This window comes from Corella eumyota, chromosome 4 (assembly GCF_963082875.1).
Source record: "Corella eumyota chromosome 4, kaCorEumy4.1, whole genome shotgun sequence".
NCBI lineage: Eukaryota > Metazoa > Chordata > Ascidiacea > Phlebobranchia > Corellidae > Corella > Corella eumyota.
In genome coordinates, this window is record NC_137493.1 from 2,556,434 (window position 1) to 2,571,418 (window position 14,985).

Sequence of the window (14,985 nt, forward strand, 5' to 3'; positions counted from 1 at the left end):
AAAATTAATACATCATGTTTTTTTACAAAAATACAATTATACATGAGTTTATACATAAAACAGAATAAGCAAATTTTATTGCTAACACTTCACCTCTAACATTGCATTGAATATGATGTGGTAAACAAGGTTCATCGCAAGCATAAGCAAGCCTGGATTCAGCAGGAACTTCAGTGTTATATCCTTCCTCTGTACCAACCTTTATGTCAAATTTTATTGTTTGTTAGAGTTATCCTATTTTTAAATAAGTTTAAAATGAAAAAAATTATAAACCCCCCAAAATACAACAAGTGTCAAGTATGCATAAGATAAGCTACTTTTACTCTTACTAATAAATAGCCCGCCTGACATTTAGATTTTAATTGTTAAAATATGGTTACAACTACAAAGTTATTCTTGCTTCCCTGGTAATTTACCGCAGACCACAAATGGCAGTTTTATTTTTATTAGTAGGCCAAAGAATGGGACAAATATATGTATATCGAGTTTTATTACATGTGAATTGAATGTTATACATTAATCATTTTATGTTAAAATAGTACTTCTTACTTGTTTAAATATAATAGGAGCGGATGACATGTTATCCACCCTTAAAGGAGGAGGAACAATGTTAGGATCAGCATCACTGACACAAATGCAATATGTAGCATCCACTAATGTTACTTCTATGCTGAGGAATACACAGTGAGGGGAAAGTGGATGAAGTTCACCAACTAAAATATTTAAAAAAAAATTAAACTAATTTCGGATTTTTTTTGCAACAGTTCTAAAAATACATTGTTCATTAATACATTATAAGCACACTTAAATATTTATTTTCAACAATACTTTCAACAATTTTAAACTGTTTCTAATAAAAAATGACAAGACATTATATATAAAATAAGTTAACATTACATTTTTTTACACCTTTACCTTAAAAAAAACAAATTTGAAACTTTTAACCACATTTTTTTACCTGTTAACCTGTGTGATCCAGCAGCAATTCTAAGTTGAACGTGGAAAGCATCTGTTCTATCAATAAAGAAGCCACCAGACCAGTGACAAGTTGATTCATCTGCTAACTTAACACACAATAAAGTGTCAAGATCTACTCTTGGCCAGTGGAATACTGCACTGGATCCTAAATAAAAAGCAAAATTAGTTTAGCTATATATTAATAAAATTAAATTACAAATAGGGGTTAAAGGGGTATAAACCAAAATATTTAATAGTTCAAAATCTATATTTAGTGATAGAAAAATACTATTTGAAATTAATTAAAAAATTAAAAATCTATTGAAAAAATAATAATAAACAAAAAAATATAAATATAAAAAAAAATAAAGGTTTTTAAGTAAAACAATAGAGTTATAAAACCAATTTTAACTCACCTGGCATAGTTGTTAAGTGACAATTAGTCCCATAAGCATCAGAAGTATAAGAAATTGTATGACGCTGAGCAAAACTAAGTTTACGGGCTTTAGTTTTATTAATAAGCAGAAAGCGAGGAGCGATGGTGACGATATGAGTGTGCAAATATCTGCCCCAACCCCTCCTCACACTTATACCGATGTAAAACTCTCGTGCTGGAGTGTTGTCATTTGTAATCTGTAAAATTTATAATAATATGGTAAATATCATCGCTCTATGACTAAAAATAAGAAATATTGGGTTAAAATTGTACCCAATTTTCATATTATGCAACTAAAAGTGCAATATTTTTATGTTTTTAAAAAAAACTAATTCAACAACTTAAATTTTTAAAGGCCTTTAGAAACACAAGTCCAAAGCCACTATTGTCATTTTTCGTAATATTGTTGCACTTTAAAATTAAAAGCTGTTCAAGATAATTCACCCATGCACCACAAACAGCAGTTTCGTTTATTTTACAGCGCTATACAATAGACATACATATACTTTGTCCAGCAAGCCTTATTATACTAAGATACATTTTATATTCCACTTACTACTTTTAAATTCCTTGTACATGATCCTCCATCAGTTGAAAAATTCTCACAAAAAATCGCTTTGCCAGCGGTGTTTCTTTCTTTAAACAAATCATCCATCCTAACTTCTCTGCCTAACCTCATAGTACACAAATAAGGTTCATTGCGATCAGTATAAGAAAACATTAGTGGTTGTAAACTACGTGCTTGCTCATGTGCTCTATGCTGGCCTGCTGCTAACTTTTGGCAACCTTCTTGCTTAACTATTATTGGAAGGCCTAAAATATAACAAAAAATTTAAAGGAAAAAAAAACAAACTTTAAAGTAGAAATTTTATGTTATGATTAAGGAAAATTGGTGACAATAAAATCCTTACTTACAATGTTAAATTTCAGCAAAAGTTAAGTATAAAACACACTGTATTCATTGTAATAATACTAAACCAAATAAAAGAGAACTACCCTTATTATAACTAAAAAAGACATACTTAAAAAACCTAAGTCACCACAAGAAAACATACAATTTACAAATTAAAATAACACAAAATATATAGGAACAATTAAATTATATTTTACTTATATAATAAAAGGTATTTTCTAACCTGTTTTATTTACAATCCAGTATCCAGCCATGATTGAGACTTTAACTGAACAATCTAACCTCCATAATATTCTTACGTTTAAGATTAAAGTTCGATTTTCATAATCACCCAACATCATTCGCATCTAAATCAAATTAAAAATTTATTCATCGACTAATGAAAGCAAAAAATAACCAAATTTTACCACAGCTGGTTTTAATAACAGTAAAATATTAAAAAGGGAAGTTTTTGAGGGTAATGTAAAATAAGTAAATAAATAAAAATTTGGATTTTAACAAAATTGAATCATAACAAAAATAAAAACTTTCCTAATTTTAACAATTAAACAAAAAATCCTAAATCTTACCTGTGAGTTTTGAACAACTGAAGGTATAACCACCTCCTTACAGGAAATAAATCCATCGACCAAACAACCCAAGGTCAAGGGTGAAAGGTCATCTGAAGGGGATACATAGACATGGTGGGGAGTGGCATCAACACCAGGTTTTAAAGTCCCATTAACCAGAGTATCCTGTTCAGAAAATATAATTTATAAATAATTTTCGAAAAAAAAATTTGTTTAAAACCAAATAAATAATCATTACTCTGATGTAATACTGAAGATCAGATGGAAGAAGGTTGGAGATGACAAGAGGAGGAAGAATGATAATTGTGTGTCCAGGAAGTTGCTCCGAGGAGCTTGTATCTGCTTGCTCCTGGATCTCTCCCAAGGTTGGGTAAGGTTTTCGGTGAATGCTTACAGCAAAACTGAAAATAAAATCAATTTAAAACCAAATTAATTTAAAAAAAGGTAAAATTGTCATTTGTGGTGCACAGTAAATTTTCTCAAGCAATTTTTTTAAGCTAGCATATTCAGCTAAATAAATTTAAAATTCAATTCCCAAACTTACTAAAAAGGAGGTCTCTCCAGTTGATTAGTAGAAGGAATACAATCAATCTAAATATAAAATTGATTAATTAAGAATTAAAATATAATAGTAAAATATAAAAATCTAACTTAACATAACCAACATATACAAAATCAATTTTACAAATAAACTTACAATTTCAGATTGCACGGTTTTGTGTTTCGGCATGTCCTTCCAAATAATTGAAGTCGTACTATAATGATACGGTCCAGTGATTTTACATCGAGGACAAATACGAATCGAACATGATGTCATCTCAATGGGAACATATTGAGTCTCACCAGGCAACAATCTGAACAAGAAGTACACGGTAGGTTAAGTCTCAAAGTACATTTATTTTATGTAAAAAGAATTTAGCACATATTATCGCAAGTTGGAAAAGTTTATTTAACGACAAGTCAATCTAATGACATTTAATGAAATGAGAGTTTAACACGAAGACAACCCAACCTCGAAAAGTTTATTTGACCAAAACAATTCAAAGGGTCGACCCTACATTTAATTCAACCTAATGTGGTCGCAACTCTTAACTAATAATTGCCTGAAATATTTTACTCGAGCACCACAAATGTGAGTTTTATTTGTTTTGCAAGTCTTTAAATTGAATACATAAATTGTTTACTAAGCTTCATTATATATTATTTAGCCTCCAACTACGGGCCTAAAGGTTTCTGGTTCGAGCCGCACCAACGTCACACTATTCGCCCTTGAGCCCGGCGTTTACGGATTGCTCATAACACGTTATAACAGCACACCCTTCCCCAATAAAAAATATAAAATCTATCACCTTAAGGTTATATGGGGAAAAAAAAGGACAAGCAGTTATTATATTAAGATGTCAAAAGCTGCATTGCCTCTAAGTTAAATTGACTTTAAACCAAATAAAGCTTGACAAGATGTTGCCACGAAATATAAGTTATTCAAAAAAAAACCTTTTTTAATTTTTAATTAAAGCACTTACATTGGCATGGTTTGTGAGCCTACATTTTCGCCACAATCCAACCTTAACTGAACAGGAATTTTTACTCTACTTCTCACAGCAAGTGCTGATCTGATTGTCACAACCTTTTGTGCACTGCCCTCCAATGTTACACTGAATACAACTCGAACTGGAACAGAAGATCTAAAAATATTTAAGTAATATTTATTTATACCTTAAACATAGAGAAACATCTGTTACCCCAATCCAGTCTTAAGTTGCATTTAGTCAATTTATGGACCATTTTGCCTGGGAAATAAACTGTTAATTTTTTTCATTTGGCAAAATTTAGAACAGTATAATTCAATTCGTCCTACTTTAAGGATGCTACAACATAAAAGTATTGTGAAACCCAAGGCTTCATGTGGTGAAGTGTACAAAATAAAATCACTTGAAAAGTAGTACTTACTCATAAATGTTGGAACTTGTGTTAATTTGCTTGTAAGTATGTCTGAAGTAAACTCCAACTTTACTAATTGTAACTGGTTGCAAGGTTTTCCATTTGCCAAGTTGAACTTTTATCTAAAAATTCAAAAAAAAAAATTTAAAAAAAATTAATATCACAAAGCGAACCAGAAACTAGCGGTAAACCGTAAACCACGATCTGCAGTTAACTCTTTTGGGAATACCGAAACGAGCAACCCATTGTGAAATAAAAGCGCGGGCCACCATTACAGTTTCTAATAGGAATGACTTCTGGCCATCTAGTGATTGTCCGCGCGAATTGCCATCTGCCGCATGTCCATAAACTCTACGTTGCTGAGAGCTACTCGAATATCTTTCGGCATGTGCTGAAGAAATATATGTTTGAATAAAAAGTCGGATTTGTGGCCGCCATTAAAGCCAACAACATATCAACCATCAAACACGACGGTCTACGGTCACCCAAATCAGGCATTTTCAGTATCAACACTGCGCGTTCTTTTGAAGAAAGCGTAAAAGTGGAAATCAAAGGTTTTTAAGGGCGATGTACTTTTCTTCTGCCGGCCGATTTTCCATGAAGTCAAGGACCCGTTGTGCAGTGGTTTGATCCAGAGCAGAAATAACGTGGCAATATTTTTTCATGTCTGTTGTGATGCCCCTAATTGTAAATTGTGCCTCGGCCTTTTGAAACCATAGTAGTGGTTGAGCAGTCCAAAACGTCGGCAATTTTGTTGTCATCGCATTTTGTTGTTGTGGTTCTTTATTTACTGAATTTCACATACTAGTTATTTACTACTCACTTTAAAATTTAGTTTTAAAGCGTCGGGGTCACCAATAAAACGAACCAGAAACTACAGTATGTGTCACTTTTTAGAAAGAGAATTAATGTGATTAAAACAACAGTTAAATAGCGAGAAGAAGATACAAACAGTAATTAACGTGTGTCTGGACCCTAGCAATTTACTTGATTAAAATAGGTACGTAAGTGTTATTATAATCGCTTGTCTACATAGTAGTCACCGCTACAATCATTTAACACTGACCTGGGAAAATATAATGCACTAAAATTTTTTTTTAAATTGATGAAAACTTGACCCAACCTGATGTAGTTTAAGTGAAGCTGTTCTGTCGTGTCTTCTCTTTTCATGGATTGTAGCAAAGTGGAAAGTTTGTTGATCTCCTGGGTAAACTTCAACCCATTTACCTTGCTCTGAGTTATCTGAAGTAGCTTTTTTAGACCCTGAATCAAAAATATATTAAAAAAAAACATTAAATTTGGAGAGGTAATATTTTATAGTCACTAAAACGTTAAAAAGTTACAAAAATTAGGATACATTTACTACTTCATATAATATATTTTAGCAGTCTTTTAATGCTATTTTATTTGCGTTTGTCATAACCATTAAGGCGTAGTATAATTTATATTTAATTTTTGCATCTTTATTATTAAAACCATAAAATTGACAAAACTACACAATTTAGAATTGACAAAACTACACAATAATTTTAATGTGGATTAATTTAGCATAATCCAAAAACATTCACACTTTACCTGTAGAAAATTGATCAACTTGTGCAGAAGTTTGTGTTGCAAATTGTAATAAACAACCGGTCAAGTTCCTTAATATATAAGGTACAAAAGGTTGTCTTTTTTTCTGCTTCACACTGATTGGATCATTTACTTTGGCATAATGATGTCTCCAAGTATTACCAGTCATCTTGACTGTTTCAATCAGTGTGGAGGTAACACTTACATCAAACCTAAATTTAAAAAAAAAACTATTTTAAAAATTTATTTTACTAAAAAAAGTGTAAACAAAATTATTAATAATCAATAAATCGACAGCTTGGTGTAGTGGTCAGAACACATGGATTCACTACACAATATCTTGAGTTCGATCTCTACTGCTCTCTTGTAACACTCAACAGCAACTTATAATTATAGAGAAAATTAAATTTAAACACTTTAAAAACCAAACCTGTCAAAGGCTTTGAGCTGTAGATTCCAATTTCCATTATTACTTGCATCAAAATTGGAACCATTCCTGGTTCTTAACTCATGGTTCCAATTTAAACCACATTTCCATGGTTCTAAAAATGGTTCCCACAGGGACCTCATTCTAGTAAAAAATAATAGAATTTCAAGTTTGAATTATTAAAATTTTTCTTAAGTTTTTCAATTTTTAAAAAATTCAGAGAAAAAATTCTGGTAACATTTTACCTGTTATAATAATCTCCTGTTAATTTAAAGCTGGCATAACCATATTGCCCATGCAGTAGTTCAACCATTGAAGTGATCGTATGTTTGGCTAAATTCTGATTCACATTCAATCTGTGAACAGCTATCTCAGTTAGAGGAACATCGCAGTCTTCTGCACAATCATCAATTAAACAAATACGAGCATGATCCACCATTAAACTTAACTTGGCTATGTTTAAGGGAACAGGTTTTTTGAGCGTTGGTTGATTTTTAATTTCCTACAAGAAAAATAACGCCTTAAATAATAAATTTTTGAATACCTCTGTTTATAAAATGATGAATTTGAAAGCAAAACTGTATTAGCCATTAAAATTTGATTAGTAATTAGATTTATAAATCAATTTATCCTCAATGCCTTTTTATAAAATTTAGACTAAAAAATTTACACATATTTTAAATTGGTTACAAAATTACTCGAAAAGTACAAGCTAGCCAAGATCTAAATAATATCTAAACAATCTTAAAATTAGTAATGAAATGTCACAAAAAAAACAAACAAAAAAGTCACCTTAACAAAAGGCTGTAAAGTTGCATTCGCAACCAACCATGATCCAGAATTTGAAACATTTCCTGAGTTGATGGTGAGTGCATGAACCACGTCACTTCGGGAATATCCTAACTCGACTAATCGCTCTATAGCCTCCTCTGGTGGTTGATGTATAGCACGATGATTAGAAGATGACGATCCATGGAGACTGTTGATCGATGATGTGGAACTGGAGGTTGACACTTTAAACAGATTAATGTTTAGTAAACACTTTATAATAACTTAAATTTTTTTTAAATTTATTAGTTTTAATATAACATTAAGTACATAAAACTAAACAAATTCTTACTAGGCTTCTGTCCTCTGGCTTGTGATGGTAAAGATTTAAGAATAGACAAGAACAACATAACATCGTTGTAAGAAACTCTCATGTTCAACTCTGTCATGTGAACATCCAACAAATTTCTGTAAAGTTAAAAAAATATTTCTAAGTTCTAAATAAAGTTTAATTTAAATTTTAAACTCTAGCAGAATATTAAATAAAAATTGCACAGCAATAAAAAACCATAAATATATAGTTAGTTATAAAAGGCTACATTGTCAATTATAGCTATTGCTTTACATGTCCTTACTATATATATATAAACTTAACATAAAAATTGCTTGCCCTAACTCTTAATAATAAGCAGTAATAGTACAAATTGCTTAATATGTGCAGATTGTCCTATATGGGTTTATACCATTATTTAAATACTGATTAAAGAAAAATAATATCAACCTGTCCAGTAAAGTAAGATCTTGATCGATTTGATCTTGTGTTAAATCTTTTTGTTTTAAAGGTCGAACTTCAAGGTTAATTGTGAGTGGATCTATTATAGAGAGAGCCGTCTCATTTTCCTTGTCCAGTTGACATGAAAACACCTAAACAAACATTTTACTTTTTTTGTCAAATAAAAAGTATTTTACAAATTAATTTTAAAATGCCAAAAGTTTAAAATAATAAAGTTTTTTTTATCCTAAAATCAGATACCAATTGTTAAAAAGTTAACAAAATTCATTTATGCAAACATAAAATAAAAACATGATTTATTTTTGTTAAATGTTTATTAATTAAAAAACTTTAAAAAATCGTTTCACCTCCAAACTCTGTAAACTGCATCTGAGTGGCAAGTCACTCAAGTCATTACCACCTGCTCCGTCGGGTGCAAAGTTGAGCAGGGCTGTTGACCGCAATATGACTCCGTCAGTGTCATAACTTGTACAATCTTCAACCATCACAAACTCTGTGTCCGTGAAACTCATTTTAAAAATATTCTTACGAACTTCGGGCTCCAGTTGACCACTCTGAACAAAAAAAATTATACAAAATCAAATAAAAAATTAAATTGGCACTTTAAAAAAAATCTAAATTGTAAAACTCCAAAAAAGTCTTACAACGCTTTTTTTTAATAGAAAACTTGTTAAAAACAGTATGCCAAGTTTTTAAATTTTTTTAAATACAATTTTTGTGATCAGTGGAAAAAATGGCTAAACCCAAAGTAGATTATATCATAAACTCAAGGGCTAATTTTTTTAATATTGTTAAAGTTTTAACTAACCTTATCCAAACCTCTTTGATTTCCAGAATCTTGTTGCCCATATTTTGCCATAAGTTGAGCTGTTTTAGCCCTCAAAGAATCACATCTTTTCTGGTTTGGGTTCTCAATCAAGTATTTGTTGGTGTCTAACAACCAGTTTACTATAACGTATACTCTCATGTTGTTAAGCAAAGCTGTCATCTCCATTAAACCTGGGCCAGATCTGTTAAAAATATTGATTAAAAGAAATTATAAAAACAATAAAAATAATCGCAAAAATTCTGAAAAAAAAGTTTAGGTCCTCTAGTAGACTTCTTCAAAAATGCCTGTGCCTAATTTCTTTGCATGTCTTAGAGAATCATTGCTAAAAAGCTTTTTGTAATAACATTTTTACAAACAAAATAAATTTTTTAAGATTTTCTGGTACAAATTTAGAATAAAATTCAATTACCTTTGAAATATCTCAAACTGCAGCAACGACTTTTCACCTCCACTAGTGTTCATATTTTTATTTGGATCCCCCTTTTTCTTGACCGGTCCGAGCACTGTGGTAAACACACTAGGTGGCGTATTATAATCATATTCTGACTCCTCGCTCCACCTAGTGTTATGTGCACGAAACGACTCACAACTTAGGTTTGTGGTTTTTATGTTGTTTGAGAAAGCTCGGTAACTTAGAATCGACTTAACGAAATCAATTCTAAAAATAAATAAAATTAGTTAAATGTTTGTACTTGTTAGACATGAAACATTAACCAAAATACATCCAATAGTTTTAACATCATGAAAATATTTTGGTCACTAATTTAAAAAGTTTCATAAATTTTTGTTGCAAGAAAATGTTTAACAAAATTGTAAAGTTTTAACGAAAAAATGTATTATCAGCATACTCAAATAGTAGCATACTTAATTCCACATGATTTAAATAAAGCAACAGTCTTAGATAACATTATATATTAACACATTATAAATGTAACTAAGTTTATTTTTATACCTTCCTAACGATTTAGCAGGTTGGCTAATAGTTTCATGTTGTTCAAGAAGTTCAATACTAACATTAGTGAGATCAAAATCAACACTTAAACCAGTATATACTGACCCTGTTAGTACAGTCTGTACAACAAAAATAACTGGTTAATTAACAAAATACAAATATAAGTTGGTTTTATACTTAAGTGCAAAGCATGTATATGCAAATAAAATGTGTGTGTAATTTCTAAATATTAAACACAATCAAAAGTGATATTTAAAAAAAAATTTATCCTGAATGTTGGAAGGTCGACTTCATGACCTAAACATAGAGTACCGACAGTTCCCCTGACCTAGTCTTAAGTTGCTTTTGGCAGTTTGGGGTATTATAGATTATAACCAAAAATTAAACTGCTGATTAAGACTTGGCTTAGCAGGGGTTTATTTATTTATAAAACCTAACTCAAGGGAGCTACAGCATAAAAGCAGCGGGGCTTAAACCTAAGACTTCATGTAGTGAAAACAAGTGTTCTGACCACTGCAGCATGCTGAGAATAAATATTAAAAAATATATATATATAGACAAAATGCCAAAACTTGTTTAAGACATACAATTCACGAAGTTTAAGTCCTAAAATCATCCATTTAATAATGCTATATCAACCATTTAAGTTTCGTACAAATACCTGTAATTTGGAGGGCTGTAATGATGCTGTAGGTTGGGGAAAATCCGGGATAGCTTCCCCAGTATTATGATCCAACACTCCTCTTATAAGCCAGTATTGGGTGTGGTCTATAGCACAATATACTGTGGACAATCTTGCACTTAATGAGGTATCTGGTACACCTTGATGAGTGATCTCTTTCTCAAGATTTCTTTCCATCTAAGTAAACATATTAATAATATTTTAACATAAAAAAAACATAATTTATTATAATAAAAAAAGGAAAAATTTTTAAGCTGTGTATTATAAAGAAAGGCACTATAGAGTTTGTATATAACAGGTATTTTACAATAACAGTTTGGTTGAAATTATGTCCATACAAATAATTTACCAATTATTAAAGTTACAGTATAAATTTTAAGGTTACTTACTATTAATTTTAATTTAGATAATATCATAACAAATACTTAAAACTTGCCTGTAGTTTTAACATAGCTTTTTCTTTCAACAAAGGCTTAGCATGACATGTGACGGTATATGAAGGAAAAACTAGACTTGTTAAACAAGTGTCACTGAAAACAAAATAAAACTGTTCAAACAATTTGTAATTTAGCAAAAAAATGTAAAAATTGTGCTAAAAATAATAGCATTTTAAAAAAATTACAAGAAACACAAAATTTAGTGTTATGTACACAAGGTATATTATTATTATTAGTCTATAAATCGCCCTTTTAAATAGTCAAAATATGGCAACTAAAATTTAATTTACTTGCGCCAAAAATAAAAGTCTTATTTATTTTGTAGGCCTATAACTTGGACATACATATCATCCACTAAACTCCATTATATAAAGATAAATTATTGCTACTAAATGAACTCAAAAATTTTTAGTTTTTACAAACCTTTCTTTAAGAACATTATTGCTTGCATAAGTAGCAGTAAATAAATCCATATCATCTAATGTTACTTGTATTACATCTAATATGCATCTACTTTCTGGTTGGGGAGAGATCTAAAGTCAAACAATTTAATTTTATTATTTAAATATATGAAACATTTTAATAACAATCTATATATGTATAAACAAATGAAATAAAATAAAAATAGTTAAAAGTATTCTTAAAATAGAATAAATCAGACAAAAAATTTTAAGACAAAAAATAGAATAAATCATTTTTATTAAAAAAGATATTTAAAAAAATTTCTTACATCAATTAATTCTTCAGAGACATAAATACTTTTAATTTCAACACTTCTTTTCGGACTCAACTCTGGTTCAACAATTCTCTTTGTTCCATAAGACAATGTTTCTTTGTCTCCATCACGCTTGAACGAGTTTTTGACTCTGATATGACCTTGATATAAAAATTAAAAAATATTTTGACTTAAAAAATAAAAAAATATTAATTTAAAAGTATTTAGAAATTAAAAGACGTAAATGCGAAATGTACATAAAATATTATTAATTGTAACACAACTCTTTTTTCATATCCCCTTAAGAGGATAGGTTTTTGATATTTTAATCGGCTAAAAGACTTTTTTTTTAACATTCACATATATAATGTAGCTTAGCGGATGATATTTTCGTACATCCCATTTATATGCCTACAAAATAAACTACCTTTTGTGGTGACCCAGTAAATTATCGCTTGCAAATATTAATTGAAAGTTGCAACCCTATTACAACAACCTTATTACAACGAGTTAGCATATAGTACCAATCAATGTATTTAAACCTACCTAAATTAGCCACAATAAGCCTTTCAGCATGAGAACACTCGGGTATAAGAATAATTGGAGCATCGGTCTCAATATCCAACAACACACGAGCTTGTCGACATGATGAAGTTCGAACACTTTGTCCAACTGAAGCAGCTCTCATTCTGCCCAATACCTTAAAGTAGAAGAATGTTTAAAAAATGACATTTTAAATAAAAGTTATTGAAAAAAAGTTAAGGTTTAAAATTAAGAAAAAAATTTAATCAGTTGCCCTCAGAAAAGCAACCCCATGAATAGAACACTCTATCAGTACTTGAAATATGTTAGTCAATTTTAGTTACATTATGTCTAATTTAAGTTTATTTAACATACTTCTTGTAGTTGTTGAAAATGTTGAAAGAAGGCAACAGTTTCATTCTGAAACCTCTGCGTATGAACATATCTGATTGATGACATTCTTAATCTGATGCTTATGTCAAAATCTCTTTGTAGTAAATGGTCATATTCATCATACCTGCATAAACAAATTTATATTTAAAAAAAACATGGACAAAATGTAAATGGTCAATAATGTTTATATCTTGTTAAGCAACCATTTTAAATTGTTTACTTAACAAATCCAAAGTATATATATATACACAAGTGAATTTGCTCATACAAATTTTAAAACATTAAAAAAATTCTGGTTTAACTATTAGTTTTCTATGCAGGAAATTTTTATTTTAAATTAAAATAAACATTTTTTTTTCTATACCAAAAATGCATTTTAAGAAACATTTTGATCTAAAAATATTGATGGGTTAACTTAGTTTAACTACTCAAATGCATTGCATGAACTGTAATTAAAAAAAAACTTTAAAAAACTTACTTTTTAATATCAAAATCCAGAGCCTTATCACCAGTAAAAATAAAGCGTTCTTTATATAAATTTCCATTTGGACTTAAATCTGAAACTGAAACATTTCCTAACTGGCCAGCAACTTGTAATGTTCCATCTATAATTTACAAGTTAGAAAAAAGTTTTAAAAGCAAAAATTTTTAAAAAATATTGCACAAAATGAATTAAACCAATATTAAATATTACTAGTAACAAAAAAATTAATATTAATACCTTTATAACAACAAAAAATATACCAAATAAAATTTATTAACTCTAACCTCTTAATGTAACATGTGATTTTAACCCAGTTACATTAGCTTTAAGTAATTCATATTCCTGCTTGTTGCAAATTATATTAAAACATCGAACTTTAAAATCGATCTCTGAGTTGATATGTTCTTGGGGTTGATTCTCATAAAAAGATCTAAATAAACGTAAAAAAAAGATAAATTTTTAATGATAGAAATTTTGTAAAATTCTGAAAATATATTCATAGTTGTTTTAAATGTTAAATAAATTAGCAAATTTATAAACCAAAAGTTTGTGGCTATTACTTTAAAGCTCTGTCTATAAAGCCTAACTTGCTATAGTCTATCTAAATGACCAATCGTAAGTTAATTGCAAACCTGATGTCCAATCTTTGATCCCAAGAAAAAGTTTCCTCAGTTTCGCGATCCAGTTGAAAAGTTTTCTTTGGGGAAGTCCCTATGCCGAAAAAATCAAGCAACACAACCCAAGTTTGTAGGTTAATCTAAAAAGTTAAATAATTGAATTTTAAGACAATGGTAACATGCACAATTTTAACCCAAATTTATTTCTTTTAACTTATTTCCGCAAAAAATTAATAATTTCATTAACATAAATTTATTTTTTTAATTTTGTTACATCTTAATTTAGGGTAATTTTACTTAAATGTTTAGTAAAAATTTTTTTTGAGACATACCTTACAATCTAAAGAGTTAAAATCAATTGCAATTCTTCTATTAACTCTGTCATAAACTTTTTTGTAAGCCTGACTCTTTCCATCAACCAAAAAGACCTTAATATGAACCAGGGTCCTCTCTTTCTGCTCCTTGGGAGGAGTAGTTGGAGAAAATTGCTCCTCCTGGGAGGAGTTAAGAGCAGATGATGATTGGTTGGGTTTGGTTGGTGGTTGATTTTGTGTAGAAGCTACAAAAAACAAAGTTTTAAAAATTAACTAAAAGTTAAAATATCATAGCAAAAACTACACATTCTTAGCAGTTTTTTAGAAAAACGATCAAGTGACAAATGTATACAATTATCTTAATTGTGTTAAAATAACTTACACATTAAATTTTCCATGCCAGAAGTATAAGGTACATTAGCATAAGGTCTAAACACCCCTCCACCATTATTCCCCAATCTTTGTCCACCATTTATTAAATTATTAACACCAGTACATGACTGTGAGGGTAGAGATGTACTCATGTTAATATTAGAAGGTTGGGAAGTAGGAAAGGCAGGGCAAGATGTGGATAAATAATCAGTTTTTTGAGTTGGTTTTGGGGCTTGGGTTTGACCAGGAAAAGATGAAACTACGATGTGTCTGAAATGACATAAAAATATAT

The 14,985-nt window shown here is 29.7% G+C and overlaps 1 protein-coding gene across 1 annotated transcript in view; it reads right to left on the minus strand.

Annotated features, from left to right (window-relative positions):
* Nucleotides 1-14,985, minus strand: part of LOC145751487 (intermembrane lipid transfer protein VPS13D-like) — a 36,661-nt gene that overhangs the window by 7,395 nt on the left and 14,281 nt on the right. Inside the window, exons 34-67 of the mRNA XM_082567658.1 lie at nucleotides 14,704-14,963; nucleotides 14,340-14,566; nucleotides 14,023-14,147; nucleotides 13,675-13,820; nucleotides 13,385-13,511; nucleotides 12,889-13,030; nucleotides 12,538-12,691; nucleotides 12,007-12,152; nucleotides 11,700-11,809; nucleotides 11,276-11,369; nucleotides 10,819-11,016; nucleotides 10,158-10,276; nucleotides 9,615-9,863; nucleotides 9,185-9,386; nucleotides 8,724-8,930; nucleotides 8,365-8,507; nucleotides 7,936-8,051; nucleotides 7,608-7,828; nucleotides 7,061-7,317; nucleotides 6,819-6,959; nucleotides 6,392-6,600; nucleotides 5,940-6,079; nucleotides 4,826-4,938; nucleotides 4,399-4,560; nucleotides 3,573-3,729; nucleotides 3,420-3,466; nucleotides 3,114-3,276; nucleotides 2,876-3,040; nucleotides 2,530-2,653; nucleotides 1,950-2,206; nucleotides 1,374-1,590; nucleotides 959-1,123; nucleotides 550-713; nucleotides 94-199 (exon numbers count right to left, since the gene is read on the minus strand). Coding sequence (XP_082423784.1) covers nucleotides 94-199; nucleotides 550-713; nucleotides 959-1,123; nucleotides 1,374-1,590; nucleotides 1,950-2,206; nucleotides 2,530-2,653; nucleotides 2,876-3,040; nucleotides 3,114-3,276; nucleotides 3,420-3,466; nucleotides 3,573-3,729; nucleotides 4,399-4,560; nucleotides 4,826-4,938; nucleotides 5,940-6,079; nucleotides 6,392-6,600; nucleotides 6,819-6,959; nucleotides 7,061-7,317; nucleotides 7,608-7,828; nucleotides 7,936-8,051; nucleotides 8,365-8,507; nucleotides 8,724-8,930; nucleotides 9,185-9,386; nucleotides 9,615-9,863; nucleotides 10,158-10,276; nucleotides 10,819-11,016; nucleotides 11,276-11,369; nucleotides 11,700-11,809; nucleotides 12,007-12,152; nucleotides 12,538-12,691; nucleotides 12,889-13,030; nucleotides 13,385-13,511; nucleotides 13,675-13,820; nucleotides 14,023-14,147; nucleotides 14,340-14,566; nucleotides 14,704-14,963 — 5,573 coding nt within the window. The remainder of the gene's footprint in view (nucleotides 1-93; nucleotides 200-549; nucleotides 714-958; nucleotides 1,124-1,373; nucleotides 1,591-1,949; nucleotides 2,207-2,529; nucleotides 2,654-2,875; nucleotides 3,041-3,113; nucleotides 3,277-3,419; nucleotides 3,467-3,572; nucleotides 3,730-4,398; nucleotides 4,561-4,825; nucleotides 4,939-5,939; nucleotides 6,080-6,391; nucleotides 6,601-6,818; nucleotides 6,960-7,060; nucleotides 7,318-7,607; nucleotides 7,829-7,935; nucleotides 8,052-8,364; nucleotides 8,508-8,723; nucleotides 8,931-9,184; nucleotides 9,387-9,614; nucleotides 9,864-10,157; nucleotides 10,277-10,818; nucleotides 11,017-11,275; nucleotides 11,370-11,699; nucleotides 11,810-12,006; nucleotides 12,153-12,537; nucleotides 12,692-12,888; nucleotides 13,031-13,384; nucleotides 13,512-13,674; nucleotides 13,821-14,022; nucleotides 14,148-14,339; nucleotides 14,567-14,703; nucleotides 14,964-14,985) is intronic.